Below are 21,884 nucleotides of genomic sequence, written 5' to 3' on the forward strand. Positions count from 1 at the left end.
CTGGTATACTCATGAGTTGAGTACATCCGCTGAGAGTAGAGTAAGAAAACCGAACTACTATACATGTTTAGGTTTGGGATTATTTTTGAGTACTTATTTAGTTATGTTTATGTGATTTGATGTTTAATTATATGTATGCATAACTAGATGAATTATAGAAGTTGACATCTAGTACATCCCGCACACAAATGTACACTATCATATTTATAAACTTGTTACTTCATTAGTATATCATTTGTAGTGTATGTGATTAGACCCACTGATAGCTTGGAAGCTTTAGTGTTAAATTGTTTTACTTAATTTGCATATTAATTTAATTTAAGCAATTAGCTGACACAGGTCCAAACCATCACCCATGAGCTAATGACCAGTCTACAACGAGCCCATTCAAACCTCGAACACATTCAAGCCGAGGTAGTCTCAACAATCAACAGCTAGCCCGGGCTACTGGGCATTTGGATGCAAGCCCATGTCAAGGCTAGGGCCTATGAGTTCGACCTGGATCTAACACCCAAATGCTCATTGCCAGGAGAGTACAGAAAAAGGTTGGTTAGAAGTTAACTTTGGTCCGGGTGGATGATGACATGCAGTCAGAAATTGAAAAGTAGCCAGATGATAAAATCCTCTGAATAAAAATCCGATTCCAATTGGACAGGAACTAGTTCGTTATTCTGTTACTATTTAGGAATTATCAAGATTTTGCTTGCGAGTTGGGATGATCTTAGATTGATCTTGTACTCATCTATGTATCATATTGAGTTGATGAATAAGGGAAACAGCAAGTCAATTCTCACAAACAATTCAGTGTCTTGGTGCCCGAGGGAAAAATCCTTGAAGCAGATTTAGCACTCATCCCGGCTCTTCGAGGAAGGACTGTCTCAGCATACAGCTAACTTAAAACCAGACCTTCCAAATCATGAGTCTGATATAGATGGTTCATAGACTGGATATTACAGTGATCTGATATAATCCCAACTGACAGAGGTAATGAAAATTAGTTAAGACTGCCCATATTCATCAAAGAAATGCCCATCAATCAGATGTTAGGATTATTCAATCAATCTTGGATGAGGACCTATCGACTTTGGGTCCAGCAATTTAGACAGTGTATTTTTTAGTTGATGTATGATATAGATGCATTTTCCAATTTCCTGCATATCAACCATCACATTCTGCCAGAGTAGCAAATTACTCTGAAAACAGAAATTGTGCTATTGTGTACTAGTTTTTGGAATGCTTACAACTTGGAACCCACTTTTAGAACAAAAGCTTTTTATTCTTTTGAAATACTTGAAACAACATCTGTAGTACAATTTTACAAACTGCCAGGAAACCAACCCTTTCGCATTCTTTGGAAGCATTCAATTAGTGGACATTTTTTAGGCAAAACAATCAAATTCCGATGCTGTATAAAGCCTTTACAGACAGTAAGATGGTTAGGCTGGAGGCTACACTGTCAAAGCATCAGGAAGTGTGGAGGGTTGTCCAAGTACCTTACCATCCATGTCTGGGAAATTCTCATACCCAGGCAAGGACCCCACCTTCCCGTCAGCCTCCACCTTGATGGGGTACTTGAGAAGGTGTCCTTGCAATGTTGTTTCCTCCTCAGATACATACCTCTTCCAGTTACCATCAGCTATGTCATTCACAGCTGTCACGCAATCCAGGTTGTAGGGCTCTTTGAAGCAATCATCTAGTTTGCCTAGATGCTCTGCCCACAATGATGTCCTGAATCCATATACCTGCAGTAGAAACCGTCCATGCTTCTGCCGTTAATCAGGTTTTTAAAAAAATAATAATAAATAAATAATGAACAGAAATAATTTTATTAAATCAGATAATGTCTGCATCCTTTATTCGAAAGGACTGAAGAATTCAATTACTGGAGGGGAGTTGCATTCTAATTTGAGGGTACGCTGAAGACAGGTGATGGGCTTGTTTCCTTTCTTTTGGTCAACTAGTTTTAATCAAGAAATTGAAAGATTGTTGTCCCCTAGTTGTGAATACCAAGACTTACAGACCCAAAAAAAAAGACCATAGATTCTAAGCAGAACCTCCGTTGTCCTCCCTGGTCCCCACAATGACTGAAATTGTTGCTGTAAACAGAATTTTCAAGCACATTCGCATGACATAAAACATGCAACAGTGGCATGTGTGCAACAATTCGACCATTCATTAGGTGTCGCGCTATGAACATGCACCATGGTTTTAAGACCTGAATGAGTCTGACGCGTTTACAAGGAGACTTCCTCTCATGTTATAAAGTTCTCTTTCATTAGCATGATCTTAGCATTGTCACATGTGGATTTAAAATTCTTCCAAAGGGATTGAGGACTGTAGTCTTGAAGGCCGACCTGGATCAAGAAATCTGCATGTCTCAGCAAGTAGGTTATTAGGTGAACAGTTATGAGAATAAAGTATGTTGATTGAAGAATCAATATGGGCTGAAACATTCTTTGCACCAATGGTACATGAAGTTCCATCCGTTAGTGACTGCCTTTGGTGATGGGAACATCACGCACACACACGCCCCCCCACCCCTACGTACATACGCAAGGAGGAGGGCCCCACCGTCAATCTGGATCAATGACGACGTCCAGGGAGGGCCTCTAAGTTAGAAGACTGAGTTTTGGTTCGTTTGAGTGGGCCCGATAGTCAAATAAAGCCCATCATGGGTTCTCGTGATCGTGGCCCACTAGTCTGATTAATCTCATATTTTAGGTCTTGCTTATTAATGTTATTTAGAATATCATGGACGGTTTAGATTACTTTGATTAGTTATTATTTTTTATTACTTCGTCGCCAAGTAATAGGTTGCGCACATGGCGCGAGTTTTGGGATATAAGGTTTTCTTATAAATAGGCACCCTTGTAGGTTTATTTTCTCATTGAATATTAATAAAAATTCTGCGTTTTTTTTCTACTCTGAATTCTTGAGTTGTGGAAATCCAATTAGGTGCGAAGCCCTCCCTTCATCAAAGGGCTGACTACCGTGGTGCGAAGCCACATCTATCCCAATTCGCCCCCATCTACTACCATCTCTGCTTCTCATCTCCTACAACCATCTGCACTTCAAATCTGTCCGTTATTGCAGCAATTTTCTTCTCTTCAGCAGAACTCCAAAATCTGGCCCTACAGGAGGGATGAAACTTCGGCGGAGCACCACGTACAGACAGCGCATCCGATCAACACGAAACTCATGGGTTTTGAAGCCCTCCCCTGGCCGACCAGAGCTAAGGAGGCGTTTTCCGCATTCGGAACCCCCTCGCACGTGCAGCCAGGCCCCTGCGCACGTGCGTCAGGCCTGACCTGCTATCTGCGCACGTGGACTATCGTCAGGTTCAGAATTTTCGCCTATTTTATCTCTCCCATACCTCTTTTCCAAAACCCTAACCCTAGATTGCGTTATTTCAATTTGTTTACCTTTTTTTTTCTAATCCTAGGGTTCTCTGAATTGAAACTGGTGAATGCCTTGGATTAGGGATTGATTGTTGTGCATGTGTGGATGAGTTTTACTTCCCTTTGAGTATCGTTTGGCTCGTAATTTTTATTGATCCAGCCCTAACATGTGTAGGCCTGGACCCACATAGATTCTCCTTGCTTAAATGTTTGAACTTTTGTGTGGGATGTGGAAAGTTTATGTGAATGTTTCTGAATTAGTTGCCTGAGATCTTGCATATCATAGTTAATTTTCATGTCCTGCATCAAATTTGGTATCAAAACTTAGGGTTCTTATAGGGGAATGCATTACATGTGTAGGGTTTAGGTTGTTTATTTCCATTATGCATCCACTCTCATCATATATAGCTGTTTAGATGTCTATAAATCCTGATATAAGCTGTTAGAATTTCTTTTATCAGAAAATCAGCAATTCACATTGCTATAATTTTTTGTTAGCCGTTTAGTGTGACAGCTATTTTGCTGAGTTTTAGTGACGTTGTGTAATTGCCCTCATATAGTCCCATAAAGTCATTTAGTTTCATTTAGACGTATATAGTCGCAGTAGAAGGTCCTTAGGTTGAGTTAGTAATTGTATGCACACACGTACGGGTCGTAGTTTTGATTTGCGTCCTACACTAAACATGGAGCAACTGCAAGAATCAGTGAACAAGTTAGCCCAGCAGGTTGAGTCTTTGAGTAAGCGCTTAGAACAACGTATGGACCAACAACTTGATCAATTTAATGAACACGTTACCCAACTAGAAACCTCCCTCGGAGTAAACCCCACCATTGGGGAAGATGTCCAATCTTAGGCAGGTAGTCATGAGGTTAGACCAAGGAATAGAGGTGGCCAAAGAATTAGTCATGGGCGCACACCTGTGCACCCACACCGCGAGGGACATCATGATCAATATGACCCATATGCGCAACTCCTCAAGGGAGTTAGAGTAGACACCCCTACGTTTGATGGCCACTTGGACCCTAAAGCCTTTTTAGATTGGTTGGCGGATATGGACCACTATTTTGAGTGGTATGACATGTCGGATACTCGTCAAGTCCGATTCGCCAAGATGAAGCTTGTGGGCCAAGCAAAGAGGTTTTGGGCGACAGTAGAACGAAAGAAAGAAAGAGCAAGGGAGCTCCCAATAGTCCATTGGGGAGAAATGAAAGGAACACTTGAAGAGAAGCATCTCCCTTTCTCTTATCACTTACGGTTCGTTGATGAATGACAGTCTCTTTAACAGGGTTCCATGAGTGTTGCTGAATATATTGAGAAATTCGAAGAATACTTGACCCATTGAGAGGTTAATGAGGATCCCGCACTCACCTTTGCTAGCTTTAAAACGGGCATCCGTCCTGACATTAGAAAAGAATTGCTCGCCAAAAACATAGACACTATTGAACAGTTATATCAAGTAGTGTTAGACGTCGAGCAATACCTCAAAGCATCTATAGGAAGGCGGTTTGACTTTAGCGATTCTAGTGCTAAGGCCAACCCCTCTGGGGCTAAACCTCACACTAGATACCAAAACAAACCTTCCAACAGTTCTCAGTTCAGGCCCAAGGATGATAAAGGTAAAGAAATTGTCAGGTCTAGCTCACATGGAAGTGGGGCAACTAGGTGTTTTACGTGTCAAGGTTTTGGTCACTTTTCCCACTAGTGCGGCACGAGAGAGGGCACCAAAGTATTCCTTATTGATGGGCAAGTAGAAGTAGTGTCCACAGAGAGCGAAGGTAATGAGGAAGAATATGAGCCAGTAGATGTCAAAGGAAATATCAATCTACACAGCAGATTTATGTCAAAGGAAATATCAATCTACACAGCAGATTTACAGCTTTACAGATTTACAGATTTACAGCTTTACAGATTTACAGATTTACAGATTTACAGCAGATTTACAGCTAATATCTACAGCTTTGACTGATATGACAGTTATACAGATTTATTCCTTCCTTAATTAGGATATATTAGCTGTACAGTATATTTAGATAGATGTATATATGGTAGGGGCTGAAGATCAGCTTGTATTTCTTCCCTAAATAGCTTGTAATCTACCTATATAATGGGCAATTGTCAATGAAGAAAGGCAGACTTTTTCAAAAGGACTCTAAACTGTCATGGTATCAGAGATATAGCCCTAAATTTCCATTTGTCTCGTGCTCTCAAGTTTCTTAGTCTCGGTTATTCTTGTTCTAGTTCTGTTGACCTCATGTCTTCCGATAAGTCTGATGTTTCTTTGATTCGTTTCAATGGCAAGAACTACTCTGCTTGGGCGTTTCATTTCAGGATTTTCGTCAAAGGTAAGGAGCTGTGGGGACATGTTGATGGCAGTAACCTAGCTCCTGACAAAGACAAAGACAAAGACCGACACGCCAAGTGGGAAGTCAAGGACGCACAAGTTATGGCATGGATTTTGGGATCCGTTGAACCCAACATCATCTTGAACCTTCGATCTTCTCAGACTGCAGCTCAGATGTGGACATACCTGAAGAAGGTCTACAGTCAACAAAACACTGCTCGTCGTTTCCATCTTGAACATGAATTGGCCACTCTCCAACAGGATAGTCTTTCTATCTCTGATTTTTACTCTAGATTCACTAATCTTTGGGCTGAATACACTGATATAGTTTATGCTGACTTACCATCAGAAGGTCTTAGTTCTGTTCAATCTGTCCAGGAAACTACTCAGAGGGATCAATTTCTAATGAAACTAAGGACTGAATTTGAAGGCACCAGATCCAATCTTATGAACCGAGAATCTGTCCCCTCCTTGGATACATGCCTAAATGATCTTCTTCGCGAGGAACAGCGCCTTCTCACTCAAACCACCATGGAACAACGACGATCTACATCTGTTCCTGTAGCCTATGCAGCACAAGGCAGGCCACGAAGCAGGGATATGAGCACTGTTCAGTGCTTCTGTTGTAAGGGATTTGGTCATTATGCTGCAAACTGTCCCCGAAAATTTTGCAACTATTGCAAAAAGGATGGCCATATCATCAAGGAAGGCCCAACTCGACCCCCCAAGAAATCGGAGACAGCATATACTGTCTCAGTTGGCTCTTCTAGTGCGGGTAGTTTGGTGAATACAACACAAAGTGCTCCTGCTCCTGCTCCCGTTTCAGTCCAACCCGTGACCCCTGACATGATTCAACAAATGATCAGTGATGAGGAAGAGGGAGCGCAAGAGTCTGCGACCCTCACAGTTATGCGTTGCGCCTTTGCTCAAGCCAGGAATACTGACGATTGGTGCCGCAACACGATCTTCTATACTTATGCCAAGTATGGGGAAAAGAGAGTTGTAAGATGATCGTGGATAGTGGTAGTTGAGCCAACGTGACATCGACTAGCACTATGAGCCTTTTGGGCTTAAAGCTGGAAGCCCATCCTCAACCCTATAGAGTCTCCTGAGTTGATGAAACTTTCATTCCAGTCTTACACCGTTGTCTTGTTCTTATTCAGTTTTGATCAGATAAAGACACTTTGGCATGATGTTGTTCCCATGGATGTTGGCCATATCATTCTGGATAAACCATGGCTCTATGATAGGGATGTTACCATATTTGGTCGTTCAAATGTGTGTACATTCTGGTTTGAAGGCAAGAAGGTCAAGCTAAATCCACTGCCACCCAAGAACACAACTGGAAAGGAATCCACCACGCAGAGTGGTGTGAGCAGCTCAAAAAAATTGAAGGAGTCGAAGTCCAAGTCCAAGTCTCTCCATATTCTAAATGTCAAAAACTTTGAGCGAGAAACGCAGGCGAACTCAATAGTATACACCCTTGTGGCTAGGGAGAGTGTACCAAAGGCTAGTGTAGAGTTGCCCACTGAGATCATTCAAGTATTGCATGAGTTTCACGATGTCTTTCCTGGTGATCTACCGAATGAGCTTCCCCCTATGAGGGATATACAACATGCCATTGATTTAATCCCTAGGGCGACTCTACCAAACCTCCCGCGTTACAGAATGAACCCAAAGGAGCACGCTGAGTTAAAGAGGCAAATTGATGAACTCCTAGAGGAGGGTTTCATTCGAGAGAGCATGAGCTCGTGTGTCATGTCTGCCCTTCTTACACCTCAGAAGGATGGCAAATGGATGATGTGCGTTGATAGTAGGGCCGTCAATAAAATTACAGTCAAGTATCGGTTTCCCATACCGCGTCTTGACAATATGTTAGATATGATGGCCAATGCTACTATCTTCTTGAAAATTAACCTCAAAAGTGGTTATCACCAAATCCGTGTACACCCTGGTGATAAGTGGAAGACAGCCTTCAAAGGATGAGCTAACGAAGGATGAGCTATACAAGTGACTAGTTATGCCTTTTGGGTTAACTAACACCCCAAGTACATTCATGCATGTGATGACCCAAGTGTTGAGGCCCTTCATGGGAAAGTTCCTGGTCGTTTACTTTGATGATATTTTGATTTATAGCATAACCAAGGAACAACACCTCAACCATTTGAGGCAGGTTTGTGTGATCCTTAGAGCCAAGAAATTGTATGCCAACCTAAAGAAGTGTGCGTTTTTGTCTAGTAGTGTTATCTTCTTAGGTTTTATTGTGTCAGCTGAAGGCATATCGGCGGATCCTGAGAAGGTCAAGGTCATCGTCAATTGGCCTGAACCCTGCAATATTCATGAGGTGCGCAGCTTTCACAGCTTAGCCACCTTCTATAGGCGATTCATTCGAGGTTTCAATTCCATTATGGCTCTCATCACGGATTGCATAAAAAAGGAAGAATTTTAATGGACAAAGGCAGCCTCAAAGGCCTTCAAGGAGACAAAGGTCAAAATGACTGAAGCTCCAGTCACACGACTTCCGGATTTTTCAAAAGCTTTTGAAGTCGCACGTGACACGTCAGGAGCCGGAATAGGAGTACTTAGTCAGGAAGGGCACCCTGTCGCCTTTTTTAGTGAGAAACTGAATGAGGCGAAACAAAAGTATTCCACCTATGACAAAGAGTTCTATGCGGTAGTGCAATCACTGCGCCATTGGCGTCATTACCTATTGCCGTAAGAATTCGTCTTATTCTCAGATCACGAGGCCTTGAGATATCTGAACTCTTAGAAGAAATTAAACCTTAGGCATGCCAAGTGGGTTCAATTCCTTCAAAAGTACACTTTTGTGCTTAAGTACAAAGCTGGTGTAGAGAATAAGCCCACCGACGCGTTGAGTCGTCGAGTCGCGTTACTCAATTCCATGATTATCGAAGTCATGAGCCTCGAGCACATCAAAGAAGAGTATTCCAAGTGTCCGAATTTTGGAGTTGTGTACGCGTCGTTGTTAGAGAGTCCGTCAGGAGCTAACAGTGAGTACTTGATTTTAGACGGATATTTGTTTAGAAGTGACCGCTTGTGCATACCGCGCACCTCCCTCCGCGATTTTCTTATCTGGGAGTTACATTCAGGAGGGGTCGCGGGTCATTTCGGTCGAGAAAAGACCATTGCCCTAATAGAGGATAGGTTTCATTGGCCAAGCCTCAAGCGAGACATGGTCAAAATTATAGGGCAATGTCGTACTTGTCAACTGGCAAAGCAAAGAAAACAAAACGCAGGATTATACACACCTTTGCCAGTTCCATTCATCCCTTGGCAGGACATCAGTGTGGACTTCGTGCTTGGACTTCCCAAGACTTCGGAAACACGATTCCATATTTGTTGTCATGGACCGTCTTTCTAAAATGGCCCACTTCATTCCTTACTCTAAGACCTCCGACACATCTCACGTTGCCAAGTTGTTCTTTAGTGAGGTCGTTAAACTGCATGGGTTACCAAAAACCAGTGTCTGACCGAAACGTGCGATTCATGAGTTACTTTTAGAAGACACTATGGCACATGATGAACACTAGGCTCCAATTTTCTTATGCTTACCACCCTTAGACTGATGGTCAGACTGGGTGGTCAATAGAAGCCTAGGCAGTTTGCTCAGATGTTTAGTGGGGGAGCACACCAAGACGTGGGACACCGTACTACCTATAGCCGAGTTTGCATTCAATAGTTCTGTCAATAGGTCCACAGGTCTAAGTCCTTTTGAGGTCATTACTGGTTATAAGCCTAGGAAGCTTATTGACCTTGTCCCTATGTCACTGTCCCATAGGCCGTCAGAGTCTACAGAGTCTTTTGCGCATCACGTTCATTCATTGCATCAAGAAATCAGGCGAAAGATCACTACTAGTAATGAACATTACAAATTTTCTGCAGACCAGCATAAACGTTTCAAAGAATATAATGTAGGGGACTCTGTGATGGTCCGCATTAGGCCCAAGCAGTATCCTCAGGGAACCGCTCGTAAATTACACGCGCGTAGCGCTGGACCTTTCAAATTTATAAAACAAAACGGTCTCAATGCGTATGTGGTAGATCTTCCACCTTCCATAGGGATTAGTTCCACATTCAATGTGGAGGATCTAGTTACTTTTCAGGGGACTACTGATACCTTGTCCAACCCTTCACCCACCCATCCTGATTCCCCAGATCTGTCCCTTGACCCATGGCCTCTTCCCAGCCTCTACCTCCCATACCTAACATTCCCACACCTAGAGAGGAAATAGAGGATATTCTGGACCATCAGATAGTATAAACGTCGGACGGCGGATTTCAGAAGTACCTGGTTAAGTGAAAGTCACGCTCAGCTTCAGACAGTACGTGGCTCACTGAGGAGGAGCTTCAGAGACTTAATCTTGACATCTTGGAAAGGTTCAGGAGTTTTGTTACGCCAGTGGCGAAATCTTCTCAACCGGGGAGAATTGATGTGGGCATCACGCGCACACGCACGCCGCCCCCTACGTACGTATGCAAGGAGGGCCCCACCGTCAATCTAGATCGATGACGACGTTCAAGGAGGGCCTCCTAGTTAGAAGACTGAGTTTTGGTTCGTTTGAGTGTGCCCGATAGTCAAATAAAGCTCATCATGGGTTCTCATGATCGTGACCCACTAGTCTGATTAATCTCATATTTTAGGTCTTGCTTATAAATGTTATTTAGAATATCATGGATGGTTTAGATTACTTTGATTAGTTATTATTTTTTATTACTTCATCGGCAAGTAATACGTTGCGCACATGGCGCGAGTTTTGAGGTATAGGGTTTTCTTATAAATAAGCACCCTTGTAGGTTTATTTTCTCATTGAATATTAATAAAAATTCTACGTTTTTTCTACTCCTTTGAATTCTTGAGTTGTGGAAATCCAATTGGGTGCGAAGCCCTCCCTTCATCGAAGGGGTTACTGTTGTGGTGCGAAGCCACATCTATCTTGATTCGCCCCCATCCACTACCATCTCTACTTCTCATCTCCTACAACCATCCGCACTTCAAATCTATTCGTTATTGCAGCAATTTTCCTCTCTTCAGCAGAACTCCAGAATCTGGCCCTGCATGAGGGCTGAAACTTCGGCGGAGCATCACGCACAGACCGCGCATCCGATCGACACGAAACTCAGGGGGTTTTGAAGCCCTCCCCCGGGCGACCAGAGACAAGGAGGCGTTTTCCGTATTTAGGACCCCCCCGCTATCTGCGTGCGTGGACTATCGTCAAGTTTAGAATTTTCGCCTATTTTATCTCTCCCATACCTCTTTTCCATAACCCTAAACCAAGATTGTGTTATTTCAATTTGTTTGCCTTTTTTTTCTAGTCCTAGGGTTCTCTGAATTGAAACTGGTAAATCCCTTGGATTAGGGACTGATTGTTATGCATGTGTGGATGAGTTTTACTTCCCTTTGAGTATTGTTTGACTTATAATTTTTATTGATCCAGCCCTAACATGTGTAGGCCTGGACCCGCACAGATTCCCCTTGCTCGAATGTTTGAACTTTTGTGTGGGATGTGGAAAGTTTACGTGAATGTTTCTGAATTAGTTTGATCTAAAGCCTGAGATCTTACATATCATAGTTAATTTTCATGTCCTGCATCATTTGGGTTTGTCATGAACGATGAAAACCATTGTGTTTATGTGAAGATCCTATCCTTGCAAGTGGACAATCTTCTTCTTACTAGCAGTGATCTAGAGATAATAGATGCTACCAAGCATTGGATATCTCTGAATTTTTAAAAGAAAGACATGGGTGCAATTGCCTACATATCATATGCTACCACAAGAGTGTTAATGGATGTCCTCACAAAGAAATTCATAAGTGTGTCTGCTTCAAGTCCTCAGGATGCAATTGGAGGCATATCATCAGCATGTTGCCTCTATGAAAGACCACTGAATCAAAGTCACCTAAATGATCTCTAATCTAGTTAAAGTAGGGTAGTTGTTCATTGACGAACAAAAGATTTAAGCTACAATAAGGACTTTATCAGATTCGTGGAAGTCCATGAATGTTATACTCTTGCGAAACATTTGGGTAAAGACCCTTACAGATATAACGCGTTACGTGCCATTTGGAGATAGCGGCAAAAAGAATTGCTATCAAAGCTTCGACCACTATAGCCATAACTAAACATCACAAAGTAAGGTGAAGACAAAGCAGGGGTACAAAGCACTACTCTTCGTCTGGGAATGGCCATGATCAGTTGAAACCAATAGGTGACAACACCAAGCATACGATAAAAAAGAAGTGTTCTTTTGACAAGAGGCATTTGACGAAGCTAGGAAGCGTATACATTGGGAATGAAGCATTTGAAGAAATCCAAGGTGTGAGGAGATATCATCTTTGAGAACGAGGTGGACAGATGATCCTTCGTTGTAAATAACTCTCTCCTAGCACGAGGAATGCACCGTCGATCCACTACTTTCGTAAGGTTGGTTTTAGCATGGTTTTTTAGGCTTGGTCAATTTCTTTACTTTGACAATGAGTCGCTTATATTCATGGTTTTATGTGATTATTGAGTATTGAGTAAGGCAACTCAAAAGGCGTTATCCAAGGAAACAAGATCAGATGGACTGTTCAGTCTATTCTATTCGGATACATGTGGTCCGATGAATGTCATTAGTTGTCAAGAGATCTCTTATTGAGTGATCAATGCAAGACAATTAAACACTTGCTATAAAAGCTCGAACTGATAGAGCATGGCGAATCAATCCCTTGATCTCATAGCCTAGGCCCCACATCCCATGGGTAAGGACCTCGCCCGAACCCCCCTCATGGGCCCGACTTCACATGGGTTCCGCTTCACACGAGCCACGTGCCTCACATGATTGGCGTCCGCCTCACACGGGCCGCCCACCCCGAGTGTGCCCCTGCATCCTACAGGCTACCCCACTCGAGCTCGATGTGAAAATGCCCCTGCATTAATCACCCTCAGTGAGGAGTTTGGAACACGAGACCTCCTGCTATGATACCACTTTGATGCAGGACAATTAACCACTTGATCTAAAAGCTCGAACTAATAGAGCATGACGAATCAATCCCTTTATCTCATAGCCCAGGCCCACATCCCATGGGTTAGGACCTCAACCGAACCCCCCTCATGAGCCCCACTTCTCATGGGTTCCGCTTCACACAAGCCACCAACCTCACACAGGTGGGGCCTGCCTCACACGAGCCGCCTACCCCGAGTGTGCCCCTGCATCCCACAGGCCACCCCGCTCGAGCCCGATGTTAAAATGCCCTTGCATTAGTGACACACATTGATGACTATTTAAGATATGGTGTCATCAACCTAATCCCACATAAATTCGAGCCTCTGGACTATTTTAAGAAAAATAAAACCTTGGTTGAGAACTAGCTCAATCGAAGGACTAGAGTCCTTAGAATAAACAGAGGAGAGTAAACCACTACTTTCTTCAAAAGCTTTTGTGAGGAACTTGTAATTTAAAATAATAATAATAATAAATAATAATAAACAATTGACTATGCCTTATTCTCCCCAACAAAATGGAGTTGCTAAGAGGATAAATAGGACTAATGAATATGGTGAGGTTTGTAATGTTGCATGCCAAGTAGTCTATATCATTCTAGGAGGATGCACTTTCCACCATGGTGTATATCCTAAATAGGGTCCCTACTAAATTAGTCCCTGTTACTCCGTATCAATTATGGAAAAGCTATGAGCCTCACCTATCTCATATGAGATCATAGGGACCAATGGGACAATGTAATAATCCCTTTGCATCATAGAGACAAATTGGAGTCGAAGACAATTGAGTATATGTTTACTCGCTATCCCGAAGTCTCTCTACTACATAATGGACTAAGATGTAAATGGAGCCATCGTGAAGACTGAATTTCGAGATTTGACTTCTTTGAAGATTGATCATAAAAATAAAAGGCAAAGGATGACAATTGAGCTAGAAAAGCTTCATGAAAATCCTATGTTAAATCGGATAACTCCACCCATCGGTTGTTATTGATAGTCAGAGCTCAGTGTCTAAGAAATCTACACTTATGAGGACTGCGTAAGATGGAATTCCTTAGAGATTTTTTCAAAACTAAGGGGAAACACCATACTTACATCTTGGTTGATAAAATGAACCTGCATCCTCTACTAGGAAGCGCTTAGTCATTATTTGTAGGTTAACTTGGAGGAAGCTATGGATGAAGAATTCAACTTGATGATGAAAAAAAGTTTGGGAACTAGTCAACCTCCAACCAGAGAAAAATGTTATTTGTAGCAAATGGATATGGAAATTAAAAGGAAATCTGATAGGAGCATTTACAAGTTCAAAGCCAGACTAGTTGTGAAAGGAGTTACTCAAATTGAAAACTTAGATTACGAGGAGACCTACCCTCATGTAACAAAGTTCTCTTTCATCAAGATGATCTTAGCATTGTCACACAGGATTTAAAATTCTTCCAAATGGATGTGTAGACTGCATTCTTGAAGGGTGACCTGGATCAAGAAATTTACGTCTCAGCACGTGGTTTATTAGGTGAAAGGTCACGAGGATAAAGTACATTGATTGAATGAATCGATATAAGGCTGAAATAGTCTTCACGCCAAAAGTACATGAAGTTTCATCTATCAGTGACTGCCTTTGGACTTGTCATGAACAAGGAAGACCATTGTGTTTATGTGAAGACATCTAGAAAGTTCTTAATTATATCCTTGAATGTAGACGATATTCTTCTTATTGGCAACAATTTGGATATGGAAAATGCTACCAAGTATTGGTTATCTCTGAATTTTGAGATGAAAGACATTAGTGCAACATTCGACATATTGGGAGTTGAAATTGAATGAAATCCTTCTGAAAGGTTCCTCGACCTGTCTTAACAAACTTACAAAGTATTCTCAATTGTTTTGGAATGTCAGGTTGTACCCATAGCTACACCAACAGAGAAGAGTCTCAAATTGAATTGGAGTATGTCCTAAGAATGATTTAGAAAAGGAGAAAAATGCATTAGGTTTCTTATATTAACAGTCAACAGTCTCATGTATGCTCTGTTATGTACCCATCCTGTTTAGTCAGTCGCTTCCAGTCAAACTCAAGGTTTACATATTGACATGTCTTCAAGAGAATTTTTCATTATCTGGTGAGCAACATAGATTCCATGTTAAGCTATCACAGAGGCAACTAAGGAGTACATCGATTCGATTGTTTAAGTCAACATCCGGATCTATTTTCTTGCCTAATGGGAAAGCTAGTTCCTGCTGAAGCAAGAAGTAAACATTTACTACACTCATTGACGAAGTCAGTGTATATCACTTGTAGCAATGCAATAGATGAAACCATATTGTTAAGAGAATTTTGTACCAGTTTGGAGATTGTCATAAGGGCTAGAAAGCCCATACATTTTTATTGTGACAATACTTTGGCTATAATGATATCAAAACATCTGAAGTTTCGTTAAAGGTCAAAACTTATCAAGAAGAGGTATCACTCTATTAAATAGTGGGTAGCTGAGAATGGAATCACCATTAGTCATATCTCTACACAGGAGATGTTGGCCAACCCATTGATTAGCCACTTTTGCATGATTCTTTTGTCGCTAATGTCAGGGTTAAGGGATTACAAATGATTAGTCTCAGTAGTCTTCAAGCCAAGTGAGAGATTGTTAGACTTTGTGCAACCCATCAAACTAATATTGACATGTGCACATATTTATTCATTGAATCATATTAAGATTTTCTTATGTTTGTTATTGTGTGTGGATGATTGTTCATGACAAACATTCCAATTGGCTATCATGATGAGATGTAGCCAATGCTCGTCAATTAAAGACTTGGTCTACTTCTTGCACGGTGTAAACTATCATGCATGTATGCACGATAGGAGGCATAGTGAGATTCATGCGGGCCATAGAGATTGGCATGATCGGCTCTGTGCCCAATCAAATCATATAAGCTTATGTATTGCAGCGAAGATGGATAGTTGGTTGATTGGATGGATCTCGCATGACGATCGCGTAGACAACGAACGTTGATCATTCACCATGTAAGAATTGAGCCACACAAGCTACGAGACCAATTACCTACAAGCAATGGATCAATTCCAATCCAGTTGTCAAGCAACATGCTAGTGTCGCAGGTGCTTTAGTGTCCTTATTACTCTACATTACGTGGCAAGGTCGTGATAAGGTTACACTACTTTGTTGTGCATTCTCAATGCATATTTTAGTTGTGTCAGAAGCACACTAGGAAAGTGGGGCTAAGTCAAGATCGGGTCATGCAAATGGGTTAGAGAGGACCACCACGGATGATCACACAACGGTGATAATGCACATGAGACTTATCTAAGGCGCCAGATTGAATGGACAGTCAAATTTTATTGTGAATGGTTTTAGAAAAATATGCATATGTTATATATTACTATTTTTAACAAGCTTTGATTGATCAAATTTGCAAAGATGAAATCCGCTCGATCTCAAAAGTAGATAGTGTGCATCATGATCGAAGCATGGGGATTTGTGCGTATACATATGGAATCAAATGTGCCTGATTGAGTATGATCATATCAAAGTTTTAGGATAAGTGATTGGAGATTGGGACGAATCATTTATGGTCCACTTTTAGATTTGGTGCGATGTCATCCTCTAGGGAGGATTATAGTCTTAAAGATTTCGTATTGGAACTACTTGATTGGAGGTTATAGATTGGCTTTCCTTATTAAGAGATAATGTGGTAATTTTGTACACCTCATTACCACCATAACCTAAAAGATATTGGAGTTTGTCTTTAATTAGGATCTCTCAATAATGGAGGCCTGTAAATAAGGGTATAGGCTTTGATTAGAGAGATTTCTATCTTCTCTCAAGCCCTAAGCCCTAGAGAAATATAGAGATTCTCTTCCCTCGTGTGGTTGAGAATCGACATCTTTTGTGGGCTTTCCTTCATCTCTGTGCAACAAATAAGACAATCATGGTTACACATTTGAGGTAATTTTGTCCCTAGAAATTTTTTTTAGTTGGTGCATATTTTACGGTGCTTCCACTTTCAAAGGAAACTTTGAGCACTTTTCATATGTGATATTGAGGTGCCACTAGTTTCTAGTAAACATGGAATTGCAGAAGAATTCACAGGCCCTCGACGATGCTTATCACGCCAACCTATTACTAACATCTCACCAATAAGCGCAAAGTAAAAAAGGCACTATTCAATTCTCGAACAGATAGTTTCTATAACCCTTGAGTTTTAGATTTTACTAGTGGAGCCCATGATTCAATGATCCAATCCGTTGATATGATCAGGCACACATTGGATAGTGGAAGCACCAAAATCTCTTGGAAGGAAAAATTCTAACAATTCATGTGTCCAACAAATAAATGGTTAAATGTAGCATGGGTCCACATTCAACCAAAAAAAGGGCAAAGATTTTACCGATGGTATCTTTAATCTTGGGAATTTTTAGAAAATGGACCATTCATGGTGGGGGCCATCACATCAATGGCTTGAATCATTAAACCATGCTCTAATTGTACAAAATGTGAACTCGAGTGGACAATAGAAACTCTTGGGCCGAGCATTGTGTAAATACACCTCAAAAGGATTGTAAAGCTTAACTACCCAATATAATGTTTCATGCAGGGTGGTAGAAATGGAAACATGCCTAGGGGTTTTATGTGATCATCATGTACCACTCAAACTAAAAGCTAAATTTTATTGGATGGCTATAAGTAAGGTATTCCATAATGGTAACAGTGCCCGTAACGGGCTATGCCATTACCATTACAATATGAGCCATAATGGCTATTACCATTCCAAAAAAAACAAACACATGTTTGGGCCTTGTAACAGATTGTTACAGGGCATTTTTTCCATTATAGTGATGCAGGACAATTAATCATTTGCTCTAAAAGCTCTAACTTTTAGAGCATGGCGAATTAATCCTTTTATCTCATAGCCCAGGCCCCACATCGCATGGGCTAGGACCTCGGCCGAACCCCCCTCGTGGGCCCCAAATCACATAGGTACCGCCTCACACGGGCCGCCCACCCCAAGTGTGTCCTCGCATCCCACAAGCTACCCCACTCGAGCCCGATGTGAAATGCGCATTAATCATCCCTGGTGAGTAGTCTCAAACACGAGACTTCCCCCATGGGCCCCAAATCACATGGGTCACCCACCCTGAGTGTGTCCCCGCATCCCACGAGCTACCCCACTCGAGCCCGGTATGAAAATGTCCCTGCATTATATAGCCGTTACATAACCATTTTGGAATACCTTGGTTATAAGACCAGCCATCTTTATGGGACAATGTCAAACGGTTAAGGAACAACATGTCCATGAGATGAGTGTAGCTGAAATGAGCATGTTGAGATGGATGAGTGACAAGACAAGGATAGAATTAGAAATGAACGTATTCGAGGGAATTTAGGAGTAGCACCAATAGGTAACAAGATGAGGGAAAGAAAACTTAGATAGTTTGGTCATGTGCAATGGAGACCAAGAACTGTGCTGGTTAGGAGTGGGTACAGTTTGAAGGGTCTAAAAGGGCAAGGGGAAGGCCCAAAAGGATATGAGTGAAAGTAGCAGGCAAAGACTTGATGGCGTATGGTCCAAGCCTAACTGAAGCTATAGCCCTTGATAGAGGGGAATGGCGGAAAAGGATTCATGTAGCCGACCCCAATTAGTTGGGATCAGTCTTATATGATGATGACAATGATGATGAATCTTTTAAAACCCAAACTAGATACCCACTCATTTTCATGGTCAGTTCAGTCCAAAACCAGTCAGACAACCAGTCCAACTGGGTGAACCTGTGGCATCACCATGATGCTACTAAGTTGATTAAAATTACCAACAAAATCAGGAAAAAAAAAAAGAGGCTGACAATTCCAACTTGAACTGCCTGGGTTGAATGCGTCAAACAGTTGGACCACAAAACCTGTGTTACCCGGGTGGTCCAAATCCAAAAATGGTTCTAATAGATATCTACCCTAGGTAGGAAACTAGTTCACGTCCAAACTGGTCTGACCAGCTTATCTGGTCTGGATTTTAAAAACATTGTTGCAGGGGAGAGGGTGGAAGGGAGGGAACATATGATGCTTCTAGATTCAATAAAATAAAATAAAAAGAATACCAACCTGGCCACGTGGATGTTTTCTTCTCTTCTCATCCCATGAGTGATGGGGTTGATATGAACCCATAGCAATCTCTGTGTCTCTTGAACCATCCAAAGATCTTTGGTTAATGTTGGCAGACCCCAAAATGATGTATTCATCATCTACTATCATCCCCTTGGCATGAACATAAATCATGAACCGTGGGATCCTTTTGGACACAGCCTGCAGGAATACTTTTATTGGTGAAACATCATCATAGATTTTCTAGCAAAGTACAAAGGGAAAAAAAAAAATGCATTGAACAGATCTCACAATTAATCACTTTTAGTCCATAGTCAATTTGATAATTTATTTTAGTAACGTGCCTAAAAGTTCCACTCTATCAAGTGCCATAACTTATTTTACTTATGGTCTAGCTAAAGCTTTGGCCCTTGATAGAGTGGAATGGCAGAATAGGATTCATGTAACCAACCTCGATTATTTAGGATCAGTGTTCGTAATATCGATACTATTAGCCGATATTATCGTTATCGCGGGCCAACAATACGAAACCCCTCGGAACTCTCTCAGATTCGATTAGGGTTGCGTACTTGCAGCCGTCTTTGACGGAGAAGAGTCTCTCTCTCTCTCTCTCTCTCTCTCTCTCTCACAACATTTTAAGTTAGGGAGCGGATTAGCTGTTACACGGGTAACAGTTCAGTGGGTGTTAAGCTCACCGTGTGGGGCCCATCTTGATGAATGTGTTTGATAACCATGCTGCCCATCCGTTTTCTCGGATCATTTAAGGATGCTATGCCAAGACTTGAGAAGATCCAAATCTTGAGTGGACCACACCATTGGAAGAAGTTGTGAATGACCAATAAAAGCATTTTGTAGGCCAATCTAATCTTTGAATTTTCCCTTCGCTCAGTTCTAGTTGATCTTATCAATGGGTTAGATGACAAATAAACATTACGGATCTGCTTGCGGTAGGCCTTGGGAAGTTTTTAATGGTGAGCATTCAATTATCATTGTTTCATGTGGTGTGGTCCACCTGAGATTTGGATGTGCTTAATGTTTTGGACCACAACCTAAAATGGGCTAGAAAAACGAATGGACAGATTGGATATACAACATATAATCAAGATGGGCCCTATAGTAAGGGTAACATCGACTGAGTTGTTACTCGAGTAACACCTAATCTGTGCTCTTGGATTCAGTGCGACTCAGTTGCACTAAAGATGGTGTAGCCCTTACAGTGGGGCCTACCCTGATTATGTTTTGTATATCCATTCCGTCCATCCATTTGGATAGATCATTTTAGGTTATGAGACAGAATGAGGCAAATCGAAAGCTCAAGTGGACCCCTCCAAAGAAAACAATGCGGATTGAACGTCTACCATTAAAAACTTCATGGGGCCATAGAAGTTTTCGATCAAGCTGATATTCGTGTTTTCCCTTCGTCCATATCTGTCTGACCTTATGAACAGGTTGGATCTCAAATAAACATCATGGTGGGCCCCCAAAAATAGTTTCAACAGTGGGCATAACTGTCTCCACTGTTTTCTGTGGTGGGGTCCACTTGAGCTTTGGATCGGCGTCATTATTTGAATCATGCCCTAAAATCATCTCTCCAAATGGTTGAACGGTGTGGATACAACACATACATCAAGGTGGGACCATGATGGCAGGGTCCCGCCCACGTGGATGTTCCATGTAGACTGCAGATTGGGCACTACCCCCACCAGGACGAGCGTGACTTCGGTGGATCCCCATATCCACCAATGTGCGTGCGAGCCTTGACCGTGGGACTCACCTTGATGTATGCTCCTTATATCCACGTCATCCATCCATTTTGAAAACTCATTTTAGGGCATCATCCCAAAAATGACGAAGATTCAAATCTCAAGTGGGTCGTAATATATGAAACAGTTGGTAATCAACCACTAAAAACTTCTCATGGGCTAAAAAAGTTTTGGATCAAGCTGATATTTGTGTGGTCTCTTTATCTAGGATTTTGTGACCTTATCAACAGTTTGGATGGCAAATAAACATTCCGTTGGTCCCCATGAAGTTTATAATCATGACTATTTCTTGTGGTATGGTCCACCTAAGACTTAGACTTGCTTCATTTTTGGGATCAAGCCCTAAAACGATCTGTAAAAATGTATGGACAGTGTGGACGTAATACACATACATCAAAGTGGGCCCCACAATTATGGATCCACCAACTCCAATGGATCCAGGGATCCACCCAAAACCACGCCTAAACATGAATTGCCTACTAACTTGAGGTGTTATTGGACGGCGCTCTGTTTGCGGGCCCCACCATGATACATGTGTTATATCCATGCCACAAATCTATTTTTTTCATATTATTTTCGGGCATGATCACGAAATTGAGGCAAATCCAAATCTCCAGTGGACCACACAACAAGGAAACAATTGTGATTGAACGACCGTCGTTAAAAACTTCCTAGGGCCCACTGTAATGTTTATTTGCCATCCAACCTGTTGATCAAGTCACAAAGACCTAAATGAAGTGAAAACACAAATATCTACTTCATCCAAAACTTTTGTGGCCCCGAGAAGTCTGTAATGGTAGGCATTCAAATACCATTGTTTCTAGGCTCGTGGTGGGGCCCACCATGATGTTTCATACATGTCTTGATATATTTATAAATGCTATGCATTCAATTTGAATATAGTTGCATTAATTTAGTCAGACAACACATAGCTTAGAACCTTATATAAAGGAAACATATTATGTGCACCTTTTTCTTAGATGTTATGATTTAAAAGTGTGTATTAAGGTCTTTTTTAACAATCCCTAAAGTTTTATTGAAAAATTCAACCATTTTACCAACATTTCCCCATGTTTCCCAAAAAGTATGATAAATTATGTGATACAAACGATATATCCCGTGCGATAACAGATATGTATCTGTATCCCAAGGGTGTGATACATTGCGCGATACCGATATTTCGAACATTGATTGAGATAAGGCTTAGATGATGATGATGATGATGATGATGAACATGTGTAAAAGTTAGATGTATTATCCATAATTGCATAGG

General features: G+C 41.5%; 1 protein-coding gene across 2 annotated transcripts in view; it reads right to left on the reverse strand.

Annotated features, from left to right (window-relative positions):
* Positions 1-1,188: 1,188 nt before the first annotated feature.
* Positions 1,189-21,884, reverse strand: part of LOC131240202 (phospholipase D delta-like) — a 65,200-nt gene continuing 44,504 nt past the window's right edge. Inside the window, exons 9-10 of one of the 2 annotated variants that reach the window (XM_058238311.1) lie at positions 18,849-19,049; positions 1,189-1,742 (exon numbers count right to left, since the gene is read on the reverse strand). In XM_058238311.1, the coding sequence (XP_058094294.1) occupies positions 1,449-1,742; positions 18,849-19,049 (495 nt within the window). In that variant the 3' untranslated portion in view covers positions 1,189-1,448. The remainder of the gene's footprint in view (positions 1,743-18,848; positions 19,050-21,884) is intronic. The other variant, XM_058238312.1, reaches the window with a different exon arrangement.

The sequence above is a fragment of the Magnolia sinica genome, chromosome 3 (assembly GCF_029962835.1).
Source record: "Magnolia sinica isolate HGM2019 chromosome 3, MsV1, whole genome shotgun sequence".
NCBI classification, from domain to species: Eukaryota; Viridiplantae; Streptophyta; class Magnoliopsida; order Magnoliales; family Magnoliaceae; genus Magnolia; species Magnolia sinica.